General features: G+C 36.9%; 1 protein-coding gene across 4 annotated transcripts in view; it reads right to left on the minus strand.

The window, feature by feature from the left end:
• Positions 1-551: 551 nt before the first annotated feature.
• Positions 552-17,709, minus strand: part of loxl2b (lysyl oxidase-like 2b) — a 29,886-nt gene continuing 12,728 nt past the window's right edge. For 3 of the 4 annotated variants that reach the window (XM_067406819.1, XM_067406820.1, XM_067406821.1), the window contains 11 exons: positions 14,234-14,445; positions 11,679-11,895; positions 10,385-10,568; positions 9,161-9,318; positions 8,906-9,073; positions 6,626-6,791; positions 3,518-3,758; positions 2,779-2,894; positions 2,465-2,601; positions 2,234-2,345; positions 552-1,344 (listed from right to left, as the gene is read on the minus strand). In XM_067406819.1, coding sequence (XP_067262920.1) covers positions 1,274-1,344; positions 2,234-2,345; positions 2,465-2,601; positions 2,779-2,894; positions 3,518-3,758; positions 6,626-6,791; positions 8,906-9,073; positions 9,161-9,318; positions 10,385-10,568; positions 11,679-11,895; positions 14,234-14,445 — 1,782 coding nt within the window. In that variant the 3' untranslated portion in view covers positions 552-1,273. Of the gene's footprint in view, positions 1,345-2,233; positions 2,346-2,464; positions 2,660-2,778; positions 2,895-3,517; positions 3,759-6,625; positions 6,792-8,905; positions 9,074-9,160; positions 9,319-10,384; positions 10,569-11,678; positions 11,896-14,233; positions 14,446-17,709 lie in introns of those variants that run through there. The other variant, XM_067406822.1, reaches the window with a different exon arrangement.

Genomic DNA, 17,709 nt, shown 5'->3' on the forward strand with positions numbered 1-17,709 from the left:
TTACAAGAGTACACTTTAGTGGATGAAATGAATATAGCATCTGTGTTTGCCACATTGCAGAACACCACAAGAGGGTGCAATGACGAGGAAAGGATAGGAGAATGAACTGACCTAACTGTAGGCATACTACACATTTCTCTTTGCCAAATAATGCACGTTTATTATCGCATTCATCCGTGATTTTTACATCCATTCAAGTAAGCATAATATAAAAGTAGCTGATATGGTCCCTCAAAAAACAGAGGATAACACTATGTTAGCACCATTGACAGACAACAAATGAGAGACATTCCACATTGAAAAAAGAAGAAATTACAAAATAGCATTTGAAATCCCTGTCTTAAAATAAGTTATTTAAAACGTGTATGATGAAATACTACGAATACTCTTGTATGAATGCTTGGAAAGGATCAAGACTGCTTGTGATGTTTTCAGTCAGCTTCATAAGAGGTACAGAATGGAGGGCATAAATAATAATGATTGTCCACAAAAACTGACCATCAGTAAATTTAGAATAACGAGAACAACGGGGGGGGTGGGGGGGGGGGGGGGACTGGTAGAAAATATTGTAGGGCTCATATCTTTCTAATGTATCAGTTGTTTCCACTACAAACCCATAAGACACTTAAATAATAACCAATAATATCTATAAGCAGAAGTAATCAGCTTGGTTTTCAAAATGCCAAAGTATATACCCGAAATGCATGTCACTAAAAAGGAAAGGAAATGGTCTTTTCAAGCCTTTATATTTTTGTAGACATATGTAATATTCTTTCAGAAGACTCATCTGAGGAAACTCCTCTCACCTTATTGAAACGCTTACAAAAAGACCTAAACCACAGATCCTGTCAAGTAAAAAAAAAAAAAGAAAAAGAAAAGTGCACCAGAGTTCCTTTCATGTCTGAAGTGAGCTCACTTGAGAGTTATCCAGAGTTTCATCTTCAACACCAGCAGCAAAGAGAGAAAGAATGAGGTTTCAGAATTGCTACTGGCTCAGCGGTCAGAGGGAAAAAACAGCTTTTCAGTCTGTTAATCTCAGCCAAAGGGCTGTCTTCAGAGTCATTTCCTGTCTCGAATCGAGTTCTCGATTGAAAAAGTGATGTTCAGTCCTGTAATACAGTAGAAAACTGTGGAGACACTGAGCATAGTTGAACAAGTATCATGGAATTACTACTTAGAGATGAAAGGTCCTCTAGAGAGGTGTAGTGGTTCAGGGCTCTTGATAATCTCACTGGTTGGCCGGGGTTTCTAGATGTTCTTTAGCACCACTTTTTTACCTATGGGTCACCTGGTTGTTGATCAGGCCAGGGAATGTGTCTTCTGTCTCTGCACTAAAGGAGCCCCCTTAAAAGAGACAGAATCACAGTACAATCACTATACAGGGTTCTAAGCATGACATTTCATGCAATTATGGTTAATACAGTGGTCTCAAAAATATCTGAACACTTTAGATTTTACTTAAAGCACTTCTTTAATATTTTACTTAAAAATCTGTGAAGATAAATAACAAAATCAAAACACAGCCTCTTTTTTATATTTACACTACTATTCAAAAGTTTGGAGTCTGTAATTTTGTTTAAAGTGTTTTTGAAAGAAGCATTTTATGCTCACCAAGGCTGCATTTATTTGATCCAAAATCTTTTAACAATATTATTAGAATTTAAACAAACTCTTTTCTATTTTAATACATTTCAATGTGTGATATATTTCTGTGAATGAAATCATTCAAATATGATTTCTTATTATCAATGTTAAAATCAGTTGTGTTGATTAATATTTTTGTGGAAACCGTGATACGTTTTTGCATGATGCATTGAAAGTTCAAAATAACAGCATTTATTTGAAATAGAAATCTTTTATAAATCAATTTAATGCATTTTAGCTGAATAAAAGTTTTTTTTTTTTTTTTTTTTAAACAATCTTTCTGACCGTAAATATTTGAAGAGTAGTGTACAAGAATAAGCAAACTTTTCAGGTAAGACAAAAAAAGTTTAAAATTATAAAATGTATATAATAAATGTTCAAAATAGTATTTAGAGAGTTTCTGGTGGTCAAACGTAGTAGAAAATATTCGCAGTTAGCATGAGGGGACTAGTCAATGAAAAGAAAGCATATTTCTAAGTGTCACTAAAGTGTCCAAAAGTTAATAATAATTGGAGCCAGTGTATGTGAAAAAGGTAAGTCATATTCATGGCAAGACAATGTGAAAAGACATTCATGACTTTTTGTTTACCTATATGGCAATTATACATCCATATACGGTGACCATCATATCGACATCTGCATTTGACAACGTTATTGGAGTAATCCGACTCAGCAACCTCGTAATTGGGGTTAATTACAATCTGTCAGAGAGTGAAAACAGTCAGCACAAAGAATTAATCACAATGTCAGTTTCCAAGAACCAGGAATGATTCAAAAGAATGGTACTAAAATTATACTATTTCAGAAATGTCATTGCTACCTGGAATACGTAGTCTCCAGGTTTAACATCTGTAATGTCCACCCACTGGCAGTCAATATCATGTCTGTATGTATCCCAGCAGCCCACTGTGATCCCCTGCTCACCAAAGTTTGCGCATTCGTATCTCTTCTCAATTCCTTATAAAGTCAACAATACAAAGAGCACGTCATCAAGGTTGATCACGAGTTTACGCTACTATAAAAAAGGAACAGAAAACATAACTATGATTTCAAAACCAGTAATACACAGAGTTATTGTGAGGTCAAATTATGCTTACAATTGTTGGCTACAAAAACATGCACATTCTTTCATACCTTCATCACATTCTGAGTCCTCCAGACAGAAGCTTGCTTTGTGTCCTTCTGCCACCTTGGTGCCATTGTTGCTAAGTAGGTCATAGTGGGTGAACACTTCCATACTATGATAGTGCCTGTGACAGTAAAAAGAAAACGATTTTAAAAATCTACCTTACACGTAAAAGCCATTTAAAATTTGTCTTCAGTAATATGTTTTAATTGTTTTGAAAGAAGTATCTTATGCTCACCAAGGTTGCATTTATTTGATCAAAAACACACAAAGTAATATTGTACAATTGTCTACAATGTAAAACTGTTTTCTAATGTAATATATTTTATAAAAGCTTCTTTTTGTAAGCGGTCATTATTCTAGTCTTCAGTGTCACAATGATCCTTCATAAATTATTCTAATGTAATATGCTGATTTGCTGCTCAAGAAACTATTATTATTATCAATGTTGAATACATTTGTGCTACTTAATATAACACAGTTCAAAAGAACAGCATTTATTTAAAATATAAATCATTATAAATGTCTTTACTGTTACTTTTTGTCAATTAAATCTGTTCTTACTGAATAAAGTTATTAAATAAAAACATGTTCTGACCCCAAAGTTTTTGAATGGTAATTAGGTATTTTATTTTTGTTCATGACATCAAAATCTGGATAAATTTAATATATTCACATTGTACAGCTCTTATGAATGACATCTAAATTCTACCTCTGTTGTCCCCAGCAGTTATCAGACCCCCTCACCTGTGGCAGTCATGCCAAACCCAGGTTTCTCTGGAGGCTTTGGGTCTGAAGTCGGATTGTCCGTTGTTGTGGATCTGGGAGGAGAAGCGGAGGAGTCGGCGATAGGAGTTGGCTGGGGTGGCACTGGAGGTAGAGCCCAGGCAGTTCTCCTCATAAGCACATTGTAACATGAACATAGGTCGGTCCTCTAAGTATGTGGTCTGTTCCACCACCTGAGGGTTGAGCACCAGATCTGGGGCAGCTGGAGGGAAATAAAAAACTTAGCTAAAGTTTTAAACAAGTGTTCCTGTCAGTGTTCTTTTAAATATTAGTTTATACAGGTTTTTTCATTGTTTTTAACTCCATATTATCTGAAAAAGAGATTTGTTTTAAACACATATTACACCACCAGCTATATTAGTAATCCTGTAGTAGTATACTAGTGTATGCTAGTGTTAAAGGGATAGTTCACCCAAAAATAGAAATTAACCTATGATTTACTCACGCTCAAGCCATCCTAGGTGTTAATGACTTATTTAAAACTTTATAAACTAAAATTACGAGCTTCCAGCAGACAACCACAAGCATACTGCTCAAGTCGGCTTGTGCCACAAGAGTAACCCCTGACAAGATGTAGGATGTAGGAGTATCGTAAGCTTAGACGCCTCTTGCGGTTTAAACAAATAGAGCTGGGAAACAAACTCAAGCTCCTCTTCTCTTTTATCGAAATCCTCTGATATTTCTCTTTAAAATGTCTTGTTTTAGACTTCTAATTCGTGTACAATGTTTTGTTTTGCTCTATCCTCTGCGCTAATGCATCGGGTCAGAGGTTACTCTTCCGCCACAAATCGGTGCGTACGGCCGTCTGCCGGAAGCTAGTTATTATAGTTAACAAAGTTTTAAATATTGATATTTTTTTTACAAAAACTCAACGCTTCACTTCAGAAGGCCTTTATTAACCCCCTGGAGCTGTATAGATTATTTTTATGATGGATGAGTGGATGCATTTTTTTGGGTTTCAAAATCTCGAGCCCCATACACTACCATTATAAAGCTTGTAAGAGACAGGATATTTTTAAATATCCGACTGAAAGAAGACAGTCATATACACCTAGGATGGTTCGAGGGTGAGTAAATCATGGGATCATTTTTTATTTTTGGGAGAACTATCCCTTTAACACTCTACAAACATATGACAGGCTAGCGTGGTATTTTCACAGTGACCAGTAGAGGTCAGTGTTTCTCCAGAAAATAATTAGTTGAGGCTAAAAGAAAATACATGCATATACAGGTGCGGGTCATATAATTAGAATATCATCAAAAAGTTGATTTATTTCACTAATTCCATTCAAAAAGTGAAACTTGTATATTATATTCATTCATTACACACAGACTGATATATTTCAAATGTTTATTTCTTTTAATTTTGATGATTATAAACTGACAACTAAAGAAAATCCCAAATTCAGTATCTCAGAAAATTAGAATATTACTTAAGACCAATACAAAGAAAGGATTTTTAGAAATCTTGGCCAACTGAAAAGTATGAACATGAAAAGTATGAGCATGTACAGCACTCAATACTTAGTTGGGGCTCCTTTTGCCTGAATTACTGCAGCAATGCGGCGTGGCATGGAGTCGATCAGTCTGTGGCACTGCTCAGGTGTTATGAGAGCCCAGGTTGCTCTGATAGTGGCCTTCAGTTCTTCTGCATTGTTGCGTCTGGCATATTGCATCTTCCTCTTCACAATACCCCATAGATTTTCTTCTTTTTGTCGCTTCTGACGCTGTCTGTTGTTCAAGAGTGGCTTGACACAAGGAATGTGACAGCAGAAACCCATGTCTTGCATATGTCTGTTCGTAGTGGTTCTTGAAGCACTGACTCCAGCTGCAGTCCACTCTTTGTGAATCTCCCCCACATTTTTGAATGGGTTTTGTTTCACAATCCTCTCCAGGGTGCGGTTATCCCTATTGCTTGTACACTTTTTTCTACCACATCTTTTCCTTCCCTTCGCCTCTCTATTAATGTGCTTGTACACAGAGCTCTGTGAACAGCCAGCCTCTTTTGCAATGACCTTTTGTGTCTTGCCCTCCTTGTGCAAGGTGTCAATGGTCGTCTTTTGGACAACTGTCAAGTCAGCAGTCATCCCCATGATTGTGTAGCCTACATAACTAGACTGAGGCTACGTCCACACGAAGCCGGAGCTTACCCTAAACCGATCTTTTTTTTTCCTCGTCTCAAAAAATATCTGCGTCCACACGAAACCACTGAAACGACTCAAAACGATGTAGTATACATGCCAGACCATTATGTGGCGCTGTAATTCTGCCGCAGAAATGCACTTAAAGCAGCGAAGAAGACTTGGAGCATGCGCATAAACCTTGCGCGCTGAATACAAACTTTAGCAAAGCTTAGAAATAACACTTTATTTTGGTTCAGTAGCTTCTGCAGCATGAACACAAGCATGTAGAGTCTGCTATTGCTGTTGTTGGTGGTGTTTTGTGGTGTTAGCGCGTCTGACTAGGGTCGGCACGTGGGGTGATGACATCATCGTTTCAGAAAATATACTGATTGCCCCGTCCACACGACAACGCCAAGCCGGCGTTTTCAAATTTTTCCACTCTGGGACCCGGTTTCAAAAAATACCGGCTTCACCTTTTGAAAATGCCAGATCCGTGTGGACGAAACGCCTATCCGATAAAAAAATTGTGCGGTTTCACTGAAACGTGTCTCCGTGTGGACGGGGCCTGAGAGACCATTTAAAGGCCTTTGCAGGTGTTTTGAGTTAATTAGCTGATTAGAGTGTGGCACCAGGTGTCTTCAATATTGAACCTTTTCACAATATTCTAATTTTCTGAGATACTGAATTTGGGATTTTCCTTAGTTGTCAGTTATAATCATCAAAATTAAAAGAAATAAACATTTGAAATATATCAGTCTGTGTAATAAATGAATATAATATACAAGTTTCACTTTTTAAATGGAAATTAGTGAAATAAATCATTTTGATGATATTCTAATTATATGACCAGCATCTGTATTCACTCAGTCAAGACATACAAATATAAAAATGTATAAATATAAGAATAACTAGATTTTAATTTGAATTCTCTGATGATAATACTTACTCTCAGAGCAGGAAACTCCAGCAGCAAAGCGTCCTCCACCTTTAGGGCAGCTGAGATATTCTCCATGATGCAAACAGTGGGAGAGAGACATCTCTGTTCCCGAACACCTCACCCCACTCATAACCACTGCATCTGCACTCACTGCACCAGGCCAGTACCACGTCTCCTATACAAACACAAAATTACACCTCAGTTCAGTTCAAGTGATTCATCCACCCCACAGGGGAAATTAAAGGTAGTGCAAATACACTGAATATCAAGAAACCATTTATTATTAAACAAATTACATTATTAAAGATGCACCCAGTAAATTTTACTCATTAAAAAGATACAACCAGTAATAGTACTTTTGAAAAATATGATTAAAATGACTTGGTAGCATAGTAAAAGCTGTTTAATTTTAAATAGAGAAAGCTGCATCATGGGAGCAGACACGCTGAGATGTGTGCAACACTTATAAGATGTATATCATACTTGTTTTATCTCAGTACACAATGTTGTTATTGTTAACTAAAACTATTAAAATAAAGCTGAAAGAAAAAAATCAAATACAAATAGATTAAAAACTTAAAACAGAAATGTTGCATTTTTTTCCAGTTTTAGCTGAAGTACTACAATTGCTAAAACTAAAAACTTAACAAAAATACACTAAAGTTAAATAGAAATCTTAAAAAGTAAAAATGACAAAAGCACATGAAATTACTAAAACAAACTATAAATAAATAAATAAATAAGAAATACTAAATCATTTATAAATTATAGTTTACTGCACATTGCAGTAAATGCAATATAGATGCAATATATTAAAATGAGAGAACACAAAATTGAGGGGAAATTTCAACAGAGGAAGTGAAATCACTATAACAATAAAATGTAAAATAACCACAAGATGGTGCTATTGCCAGTCACCATATCAAAACCTCTGGGGCTTCTTTGTTCTAACCTAGAAAAGTCCTCAGCAGCCTAGACCTAGCTTAGTGCATCATTGGGGAAAGTCAAAACACTAAATAGTAGCCAAAGGAGAATTAAACTTAATACCCAGAGCAACAAAATGTTCTCTTTGATGTCATATTTTACAGTAAGTTACCTACACTAAAGTCTTAAGCCTTTCTTATTATTAAACCATTTCATTATTTAATAGAAACACAAACACAGTCCATATTGTTTAACCATTTCCGGTCATAAATTACTTGTCAACACAACAGTAACATCTTCAAAAGCAAACCTCTCCTTCTTATTCCAACCCTGCGGCAGTCAACTGTTTTGTTCATTCTTATCTATTTAAGATCCGTTTGATGAAGAGATATAATTTCCTCTTGGAATAGAGAGTCTTTAACTCTCATAAATGCTTCCCAGGTGTAACTGTTTATCTTCAATGCTGTCAAACCAGAAGGGAGTAACGGTTTCTCCTGGCAACCGTAAACACAGACATCTATAACTGTCAGAAAGCATGTATTTAAGAAGGTTAATCTGAGGAAAAAAGACATGTCTTAACAACTGGTTGTTCTACTAATTGCCATCAGAAACATCATTCTCACAGGAAGGCTTCAAGCCGAGCTGTGCATAACGTGAAAGCACATCAGACTCTAATAAAACTGGGATTCATTTCAGACTTCAGATATACAAGTACATGTGTTTCCTTGCAGTAACTCATTTTGTCCCAGGCTATTAAAAGAAAGAATTCCACCTTGGATGTGGTACAAATGAGTAGAGAGAAAGTGCACTGCTGGAAAAACAGTTTCTTTAGGGACAAATTTGACAAACAAAATCACAGGACATTCTTTAGACGGTACACCAGTCTACTCTGTTTACAAAATCCCATCTGTGAATTGACAAATGCGATGTCATTACACTACGTGCCTGAGTGATGGAATGCTACGATTTTTTATTAACAACCAGCTGCAATAGACACCACAGAATCACATTGTCACAAGATGGTCAATAAAGATCAAATTGACCTGAAACATTCCAGTAATGATTATGATTTGGTTTTGATTAAGTTCAGACGTCACTGAAAAACTTTCAGCCCACACAGAGCTTTGATTTCAGTCTTCTACCATCCCTGCTTATGCAAAAAAACAAAACTGAATAGAAATGCGAGTTTGAAATACCATGAATTTCTTCAAAGGGCCAACATCTAATTTACTAAGATCAAGGGATGATCCGGTGAGAGGGACAGACATACCTTACCAACTGCCTGTTGAGGTATCAGCAGTGTAGAAGGATCACAATGTGAGACTCAAATGTTCAAGTCTGATGAGGATTTGAGAGTAAACATACCTGGAAAGCATTGCTTGCAAAGCCCAGGCCCAGCTGTCTGCAGACCACCATGGCTTCCATAGTGCCCCAGCCCTCACTGCACACAGTCCCCCACACCAGAGAACCGTTGCGCTCCACAAGAACCTCGACACGGCCTTCAAAGGGGTTATGACCTCCACTCAACCGCAGCTGCAATAATGAAGAGCAGACTGGTCATGTTATACTATGACAGTAAAAATGCATTTCGGTAGTCAGTCAATTTGAGTAAGTTATTACCCTCTGTTGGAAGCCCATGGCAGGAACATTGCACCTCACGCCTGCGTCCTCCTCATGACTGCAGCCTTCAGAGTCTTTATCCATATTGAAGTGGCACTCAGTGACAGACTTCTCAAAGCCAGAACATTGAACCTCATTCATATGTACAGGGCCCATTCCTAGAAAATACATGTTTTCACATAGAGACACAACTATAAATAGTCATAACATGTTTGGTCATAATAATAAAATACCTACCTATACACATATCTAATAATGGCATCATAGGAACAAAACATAATTTACCCCCAAATTTTAACTCCTTATGTCTCTTTTGAAAAGTGTGTACCACGAGCTTTACAGTGGAATGCTAACAGGTTAATGCACTACTTCAAACAGTAATTGCATACATATTTTAAAGTTTTTGAGGAATTACTGTTTTGAAGAGAGAAAGAACTGAAAGAATTGAACCTATCAATCCAGAGTTTATATGAATCTAACATGCCATTAAGATGGAATTTACTGGCCATGTTAAAACTTTGGACAACTGTAGATTAGTGACCTAAAACTACACTTCAAACCTGAAATAAACATAGCAACATGAAATTAGTAAAAAACAATACTTTTTTATATATATATATAACATGGTAGGACTACTACAAAACATTCAGACACTGTGACTGTGGGATGTATCAATTATTTAAGCCAGGGGTTTGAAAACCCATAAATATGATGATTCCCATGAGGACCACCTTAAAATATTAAGTCATTAATCATTTTTTAAAGACCCATTTGTGTGAGAAAAAACAGTAAGCATGATAACATAAACACAGCATGCTGTCTGCAAAATTAAAAGGAAATCTCATGAACTGAGAAATCACATTTTCCCTGATCTTTTGACAAATAAGTGGTCATTGTACGATAAAAACATAATGTAATTTTCAGAACTCAAAACAGCTTTTATTGAAACCAGGCTTCCAAAGTAACTTATAGTAAAAATGTAGTAAAATATTTCAAAAGACTTATTTCATATGCAAAGATATTACATGTGCTATATACATAGTATCTGTAGTTAAGACACTGATGGAAATTACTTTCATTATAACATTGTATCACATTTAGTCCTCCATTTCCCTAGAGCATTTTGTGCTATGAATACCTTAAAAGGGCCCAAGTAAATGCATGGAAGTCAGAGAAGTTGTAGCGTTCCATCTAGAACCTTCAGATCATTTCAACTATACGCACCTTGTCCAAGCTGACCTCCAGAAAGCGCCTCCTTGGCACTCCCAAATCCAAGCTCACGACACACCACAGTAGCTGCTACGAGATTCCAGTTGTCATCGCAGATCGTGCCCCATTCTCCATTCTTCAACACCTCCACACGCCCCTCGCCAATTACAGCGCCACCTCTTATACGCACTAGGGGTTGCTGTGAAGGAAAAGGAAGACTGAATGAGAAAGACTGATTCCTCTTGGCAGAAAAGCTGAAGAAATTTCTCATATTTGTCAATGGAGGGACAGAAAGCTCTTTTATTTCATCAAAAAAATATTACTTTGTGTTCCAAAGATGAACGAAAGTCTTACGGGTTTGGAATGACATGAGGGTGAGGGGTGAGTTCTGTAATGACAATTTGCATTTTTGAGTAAACTAACCCTTTCAGAAATCAGTCTAATATGCTGATTTGGTGCTCAAGAAACATTTCTTATTATTGTCAACATTGAAAACAGTTGTGCTGCTTGATATTTTTGTGGAAAACATGATACATTTTTTTTCCAGGACTGATGAATAGATGAAAAGTTCAAAAGAACAGCACTTATTTAAAATATACATTTTTTTTGTAATATTATAAATGTCTGTACTGTCACTTTTTATCAATCTGATACGTCCTTGCTAAATTCCTAACTCCAAAACCTTTATCATTAAAAGAATGAATATCAGCTACTTTAAAGTGAATCGTCTCTTACTTAAAGAAGTATGTATAGCAAAAGTGGCAGTTCGAGTCCAATATTTTCAGTTGCCACAAAGTGTGATTATATGTATATATCATATCCATGTATATATTCTGCAGGATTTCTTTCAATAGTACAGCTCTACATCATGCAATGAACTCACTGACCTCACTGAATGGTATGTAACAGGCAGGCTTCCACATGGACTACTTAAATATATCATTTGGAAAGAGTAATGTCATTTTTGGGTAAAATGTCTGTCATCGCAGCACTTTAGAGATTTAAAAATATCCTCTTCTCTGCTCTCTAACATTAGTATTCATATAATCACACTTTGCGGCAACTGAAAATATTGGACTCGAAAACTGCCGCTTTTGCTATACATCTTAAAATAAGTAAGAGACGATTCACTTTAAAGTAGGCGCTTAGATCAAGATTTACTATCACCGTGGTGATAAAGTGTGTTGAGCTCTGTTCCATACTTATTAGTCTTCTCAATGGTAAGAGTCAGAAGTTCAGTGCAAAGCAATACCTCATGTAGACATGTGGCTTCTTGTATTCTTGGAATAAATGTATCATCTGGCCTCACCTCCTGTCTGAAGGCCTTCCTGAATCCTGCCATGGGAGTCGGGGCGAAAGCTCTGCCAGGGACGCAGCTGACTACCACAGGAGTGCCCTGCTCACACGTGCTATTGGCTTTAATGGAGAGCGTGTGGCCCAGCTTACAGCTAGACAAATGAGCTTCATTTCCAGTGCAATTTATGGAGTAATCCCAGTAAGTTGGCTTTCTCTTGCGGGCAAACATCCTGAGAAACAAAGCAAATGGGAACTTTAGAATTAAGTTGAAAAAATATAACTCACACAAAACCCATGTAGGCCCAAGTGGAAGATTCTAGCCATAATATGGCTAGTAAAGGATTCATGGCTGCATTAAAGATTCGATACACTTTGAACTGCAGAAAGAAGAAAGCACAGCTGAAGTGACATCATATACTCCTGCAGGAAAAACAGTGCTCATCCTACAAACAAAATATATAACAAGCTCCCCTGTCAGAAGTATACTGGCCATCATTCACAAAAAATACACAATCCACATTTGTTTTGTATTTAGACTCTGAAGGAGAGAATGTCTCACACTGGACTTGCTCCAAAGTCTATGTCAGATCCCTCCAATTGGGAAAACAAATGTAGACACACACACACACACGCACACACGCGCACACACACACACACAGCACACACACACACACACACACACACACACACACACACACACACACACACACACACACACACACACACACACACACACACACACACACACACACAGGCTTTGATAGATACAAAAGAAAAGATAGACATACACTTTAACTCACAGATTTGATCTAAAGTTGATCTAAAACAAAAACGTTTTGTTACAAAAGCTTTAACATTTAGCCTGGTGTTTAATTTATAAAGGTTGTGAGAACAGCTGTATTCCACGCCGAAGCTTTATCATCTGAGAACATCGTCTGCTTGTTCCAGCAAGGGAAAGACCCATATTATTTACAGGAGCCATTCATGCACAGTCCTCTGAAAGGATTGTCCAAGTTTTCTTATGAAAGCATGGTTTAAAGCCACAGGGCAGACAGAGGTAGTTGAAAGGAAGCCCATTTTGGCTCCACGCTGAAAAAACTACAGCCTTTGGCTACGTGTCCCCCCTCCCCCCAACATCAAGCACCGATTTAAAAAAACAGACAGTGCCTGCACATTTCATAAGACGCAGCATGTGCGGGGAGGCACGTAGCTTAGCCGAATAGTCTGCAATCATACAACAAACTATAAAGCTTTAATTTCCATTGTGCCTGAGTGATTTCTCATATAGCAAATGAATTACTAACTAGGTTTTAGTGATTTCCACATAGTTATGAAAGTGCTCATTAAGATTTATGCAGCTCTTGAGAGCCATACATTACGAACACTGTATGGAATGTAACAGCTTAGCAAAAAGTTCAAGACTATATTCTCTGCAGATTTTCTTATTTATTTGCAGATTTTCTATTGGACATACTGCAGAGATTCAGAAGTCTTGAAGATTTGCTAGAAACATTCTTCATGATGTGATTCAAAATATGGAAAATAATGTTTCATTTGCTTAGGCTTCCTTGAAAGGAAGCCAGTGGTTTCTCTGACCAATATACTGATGGAAAAGCAGCACGTCTATCTTTGTTATTTCGAAGGGAGTATTTTCATTCAGGCCTCCTCCCAACAGTTAATGGATTAAGATTTATGTCTGTCACACAAAAAAATGACTGCTAGTGTTGATGAATGTGTCAGACTGTTTACTCTAAGAGAGTCAACATATATTTAAGCAAGATAGCATGTTAAATAAAGGAAGTTATATTTTGATTTTAACAGATGAATAAAAAATTAAAATGATGTAAGCATCTTTAAAATTTAAAAAGCAAAGCTATAGCTACATTTGGGAATACACTACTAACAGTGTGAAATGTCATGAGATTTTTAGACAGTACGGAAGGAGAATTTGCTTTGATTATCCGTTCAAACCTTATTCAGAAAAAAATGAAAATATTAAAGAAAGTTAAACAAATTAAAATTAATTACTTTTGTTATAAATCTCATAGAATGGATAACTTACAGTTCATTTGACTACAAAACTAAAACCCTACATATTTTACAAAAAAATATATATATATATAAATATATATTTAATACGTCAGCTCACAGAACCCCTGCAGTATCTTTATGGATCCCCAGGGGACCCTGATTTTAAGATTAGAAACCTATTGAAGTATAATAGATGAAAAACATGCTTCATTCCATAGTTTGAATCCTGGGATTGAATTGCACTGACAACATGACCATTTTTCAAGTGAAGCATATTTGGCATTGTAAATTTAAAATGAAACTATGACTGTGGACCTCCATGTTGTGTACTGTGTTAGCATTTTGTTGAAGTGGGAGTGTAATGGAGAAGGATATATTATCATAAGGTGAGTACATCCATGTAAAATACTATAATCTTACATTTTTTTCAGGTCAGCAAAGTTACTTTTGCTTTTATGCAGAGAAACTCTATAGGATGTATTCTAAAGGAATATCTACACAAAAGACAACTCAACTGAAGGGAAAGCGAGCACTCACTTGTACACACGGGTATTGTATCGCTTGTCTCCCGGAAAGCCGAACATACCGCAGATGACCCTGCTGTTCATCTGAGTCCACTCATCATCACATATCTGCTTCCATTTGCCTCCATCCTTCACCTCCACATAGCCCTCTGTCACTGGGACACGCTTACGATATGATGACAGGATGGGCCGAATACGAACATCCTCCACCTGAATGTTCAGACTCTGAAGGGCAAAAAAAGACAAGTATTGTTACTGTAAAACTGAATTTGATTTATGATAGACATTGATTATTGTATTAGGAATAAAAAAAAAATTGCAGGAGGGTGACAAACTTCAGGCCAGACATTTTAGACATATTATCATAATTTTTAACAAGAAATGTTAGTAGGGTTACTCCATTAAGTTTACATTTTCATATATATATATGAAATATATATATATTTAGAATATCATCAAAACGTTGATTTATTTCACTAATTCCATTCAAAAAGTGAAACTTGTATATTATATTCATTCATTAAACACAGACTGATATATTTCAAATGTTTATTTCTTTTAATTTTGATGATTATAAACTGACAGCTAAGGAAAATCCCAAATTCAGTATCTCACAAAATTAGAATATTACTTAAGACCAATACATAGAAATGATTTTTAGAAATCTTGGCCAACTGAAAAGTATGAACATGAAAAGTATGAGCATGTACAGCACTCAATACTTAGTTGGGGCTCCTTTTGCCTGAATTACTGCAGCAATGCGGCGTGGCATGGAGTCGATCAGTCTGTGGCACTGCTCAGGTGTTATGAGAGCCCAGGTTGCTCTGATAGTGGCCTTCAGCTCTTCTGCATTGTTGGGTCTGGCATATTGCATCTTCCTCTTCACAATACCTTCCTCTTCACAATACCAATAAGGTCAGGCGAGTTTGCTGGCCAATTAAGAACAGGGATACCATGGTCCTTAAACCAGGTACTGGTAGCTTTGGCACTGTGTGCAGGTGCCAAGTCCTGTTGGAAAATGAAATCTGCATTTCCATAAAGTTGGTCAGCAGCAGGAAGATTGAAGTGCTCTAAAACTTGCTGGTATATGGCTGCGTTGACCTTGGACCTCAGAAAACACAGTGGAACAGCACCAGCAGATGACATGGCACCCCAAACCATCACTGACTGTGGAAACTTTACACTGGACCTCAAGCAACATGGATTGTGTGCCTCTCCTCTCTTTCGCCAGACTCTGGGACCCTGATTTCCAAAGGAAATGCAAAATTTACTTTCATCAGAGAACATAACTTTGGACCACTCAGCAGCAATCCAGTCCTTTTTGTCTTTAGATGCTTCTGACGCTGTCTGTTTTTCAAGAGTGGCTTGACACAAGGAATAGGACAGCTGAAACCCATGTCTTGCATATGTCTGTTCGTAGTGGTTCTTGAAGCACTGACTCCAGCTGCAGTCCACTCTTTGTGAATCTCCCCCACATTTTTGAATGGGTTTTGTTTCACAATCCTCTCCAGGGTGCGGTTATCCCTATTGCTCGTACACTTTTTTTCTACCACATCTTTTTCTTCCCTTCGCCTCTCTATTAATGTGCTTGGACACAGAGCTCTGTGAACAGCCAGCCTTTGCAATGACCTTTTGTGTCTTGCCCTCCTTGTGCAAGGTGTCAATGGTCGTCTTTTGGACAACTGTCAAGTCAGCAGTCTTCCCCATGATTGTGTAGCCTACAGAACTAGACTGAGAGACCATTTAAAGGCCTTTGCAGGTGTTTTGAGTTAATTAGCTGATTAGAGTGTGGCACCAGGTGTCTTCAATATTGAACCTTTTCACAATATTCTAATTTTCTGAGATACTGAATTTGGGATTTTCCTTAGTTGTCAGTTATAATAATCAAAATTAAAGGAACACTCCACTTTTTTTGAAAATAGGCTCGTTTTCCAACTCCCCTAAAAGTAAACAGTTGAGATTTACCGTTTTCGAATCCATTCAGCCGATCTCTGGTTCTGGCGGTACCACTTTTAGCATAGCTTAGCATGGTTGCAAGGCACGTTCCCTGTGAAAGCAGGGGCTCACGGGCGCTGCGTAATATCATTGCACTGCTGCAGCCATGGAACGGCAGCAAAGTTCCTTGATTATTACGCCTGAATGAGAGTATAGTTCCTAGCCAAATCAGCCTAGAAAATCACAACTTTTTATTCTCCGTCGGTCTTAGTACACGATTTAACTACAGAAGAGTCAAGTTTTAAATAGGAAAAATATCAAAACTCTTTGGTCATTTTTAAGCGCGATGCTAACGGTCTAATCAGATTCAATGAACTATGCTAAGCTATGCTAAAAGTGGTATCGCCAGAACCGGAGATCGACTGAATGGATTCGAAAACGGTAAAACTCAACTGTTTAACTCTAGGGGAGTTGGAAAATGAGCCTATTTTCAAAAAAAGTGGAGTGTTCCCTTAAAAGAAATAAACATTTGAAATATATAAGTCTGTGTGTACTGAATGAATATAATATACAAGTTTAACTTTTTGAATGGAATTAGTGACTTTTTGATGATATTCTAATTATATGACCAGCACCTATATATATATATATATATATATATATATATATATATATATATATATATATATATATATATATATATATATATATATATATATATATATAGCCTCTGAATAATGGAAAGATCCATTTGTTCTGTGTCAGCATTATTTAATGTACCCATGTTGTGAAACTTTTAACTGGACACTTTAACCACAGTCACTATAAAACTAAACCGGTTTTACAGCTCTTCAATTCATTATAAACATCCTATCAGCAGGACTTGTTGACCTGCTCGACCTCTGAAAATCTTCCAACTGAGTTTACCCTCAAGCCAACTACAATTCACATCTTTGGCGAGACTATAAAAATGCAGTTAATGGCTTCTGACGTATATAGTAGATGGATAAAAAGGCAAAGAAGAGGTTACTGCTTTCAAGCTCACATCAAATAATCCTAGACACCTTGATAATCAGGCAAAGGTGTGTGGTTGAAATTCTTTCCCCAAATTTACTAGAAAGTCTGGAAAAGTGAAGCATATGGAAAGCATCTTATGCAACATTTAATATCAGTTACTTCAACTTACTATATGGCATTAAAATTACATAGCTGCATCTAAATGCAGATCATCCCATTTATTTATTAATTTATTTATTATTTGAACAAACACCAAATTATTCCAGGATGTATCTAAGACTACATGAACTGTAAATCCGTCAGTAGGAATGAAGCTAAATCTTTTCAGTAGACTCCAAGACTACATGAAGGGCTTTAGCAGCAGTTTTACATTCCTGTACTATGAGACCATGTGGGTTGAGTTTTGAAATACTGTATGAGTTGCTGTACTCAGCAAATATAGTGGCCTAAACATTCCACTGCCCTATGTACTTCATGCTGTAGAACAGTGGTAGGACTGCAGGGGAGGTCTGCCAATTTTTGTTTGGCCTTTCTTTA

Source organism: Chanodichthys erythropterus, chromosome 13 (assembly GCF_024489055.1).
Source record: "Chanodichthys erythropterus isolate Z2021 chromosome 13, ASM2448905v1, whole genome shotgun sequence".
Classification (NCBI taxonomy): Eukaryota; Metazoa; Chordata; class Actinopteri; order Cypriniformes; family Xenocyprididae; genus Chanodichthys; species Chanodichthys erythropterus.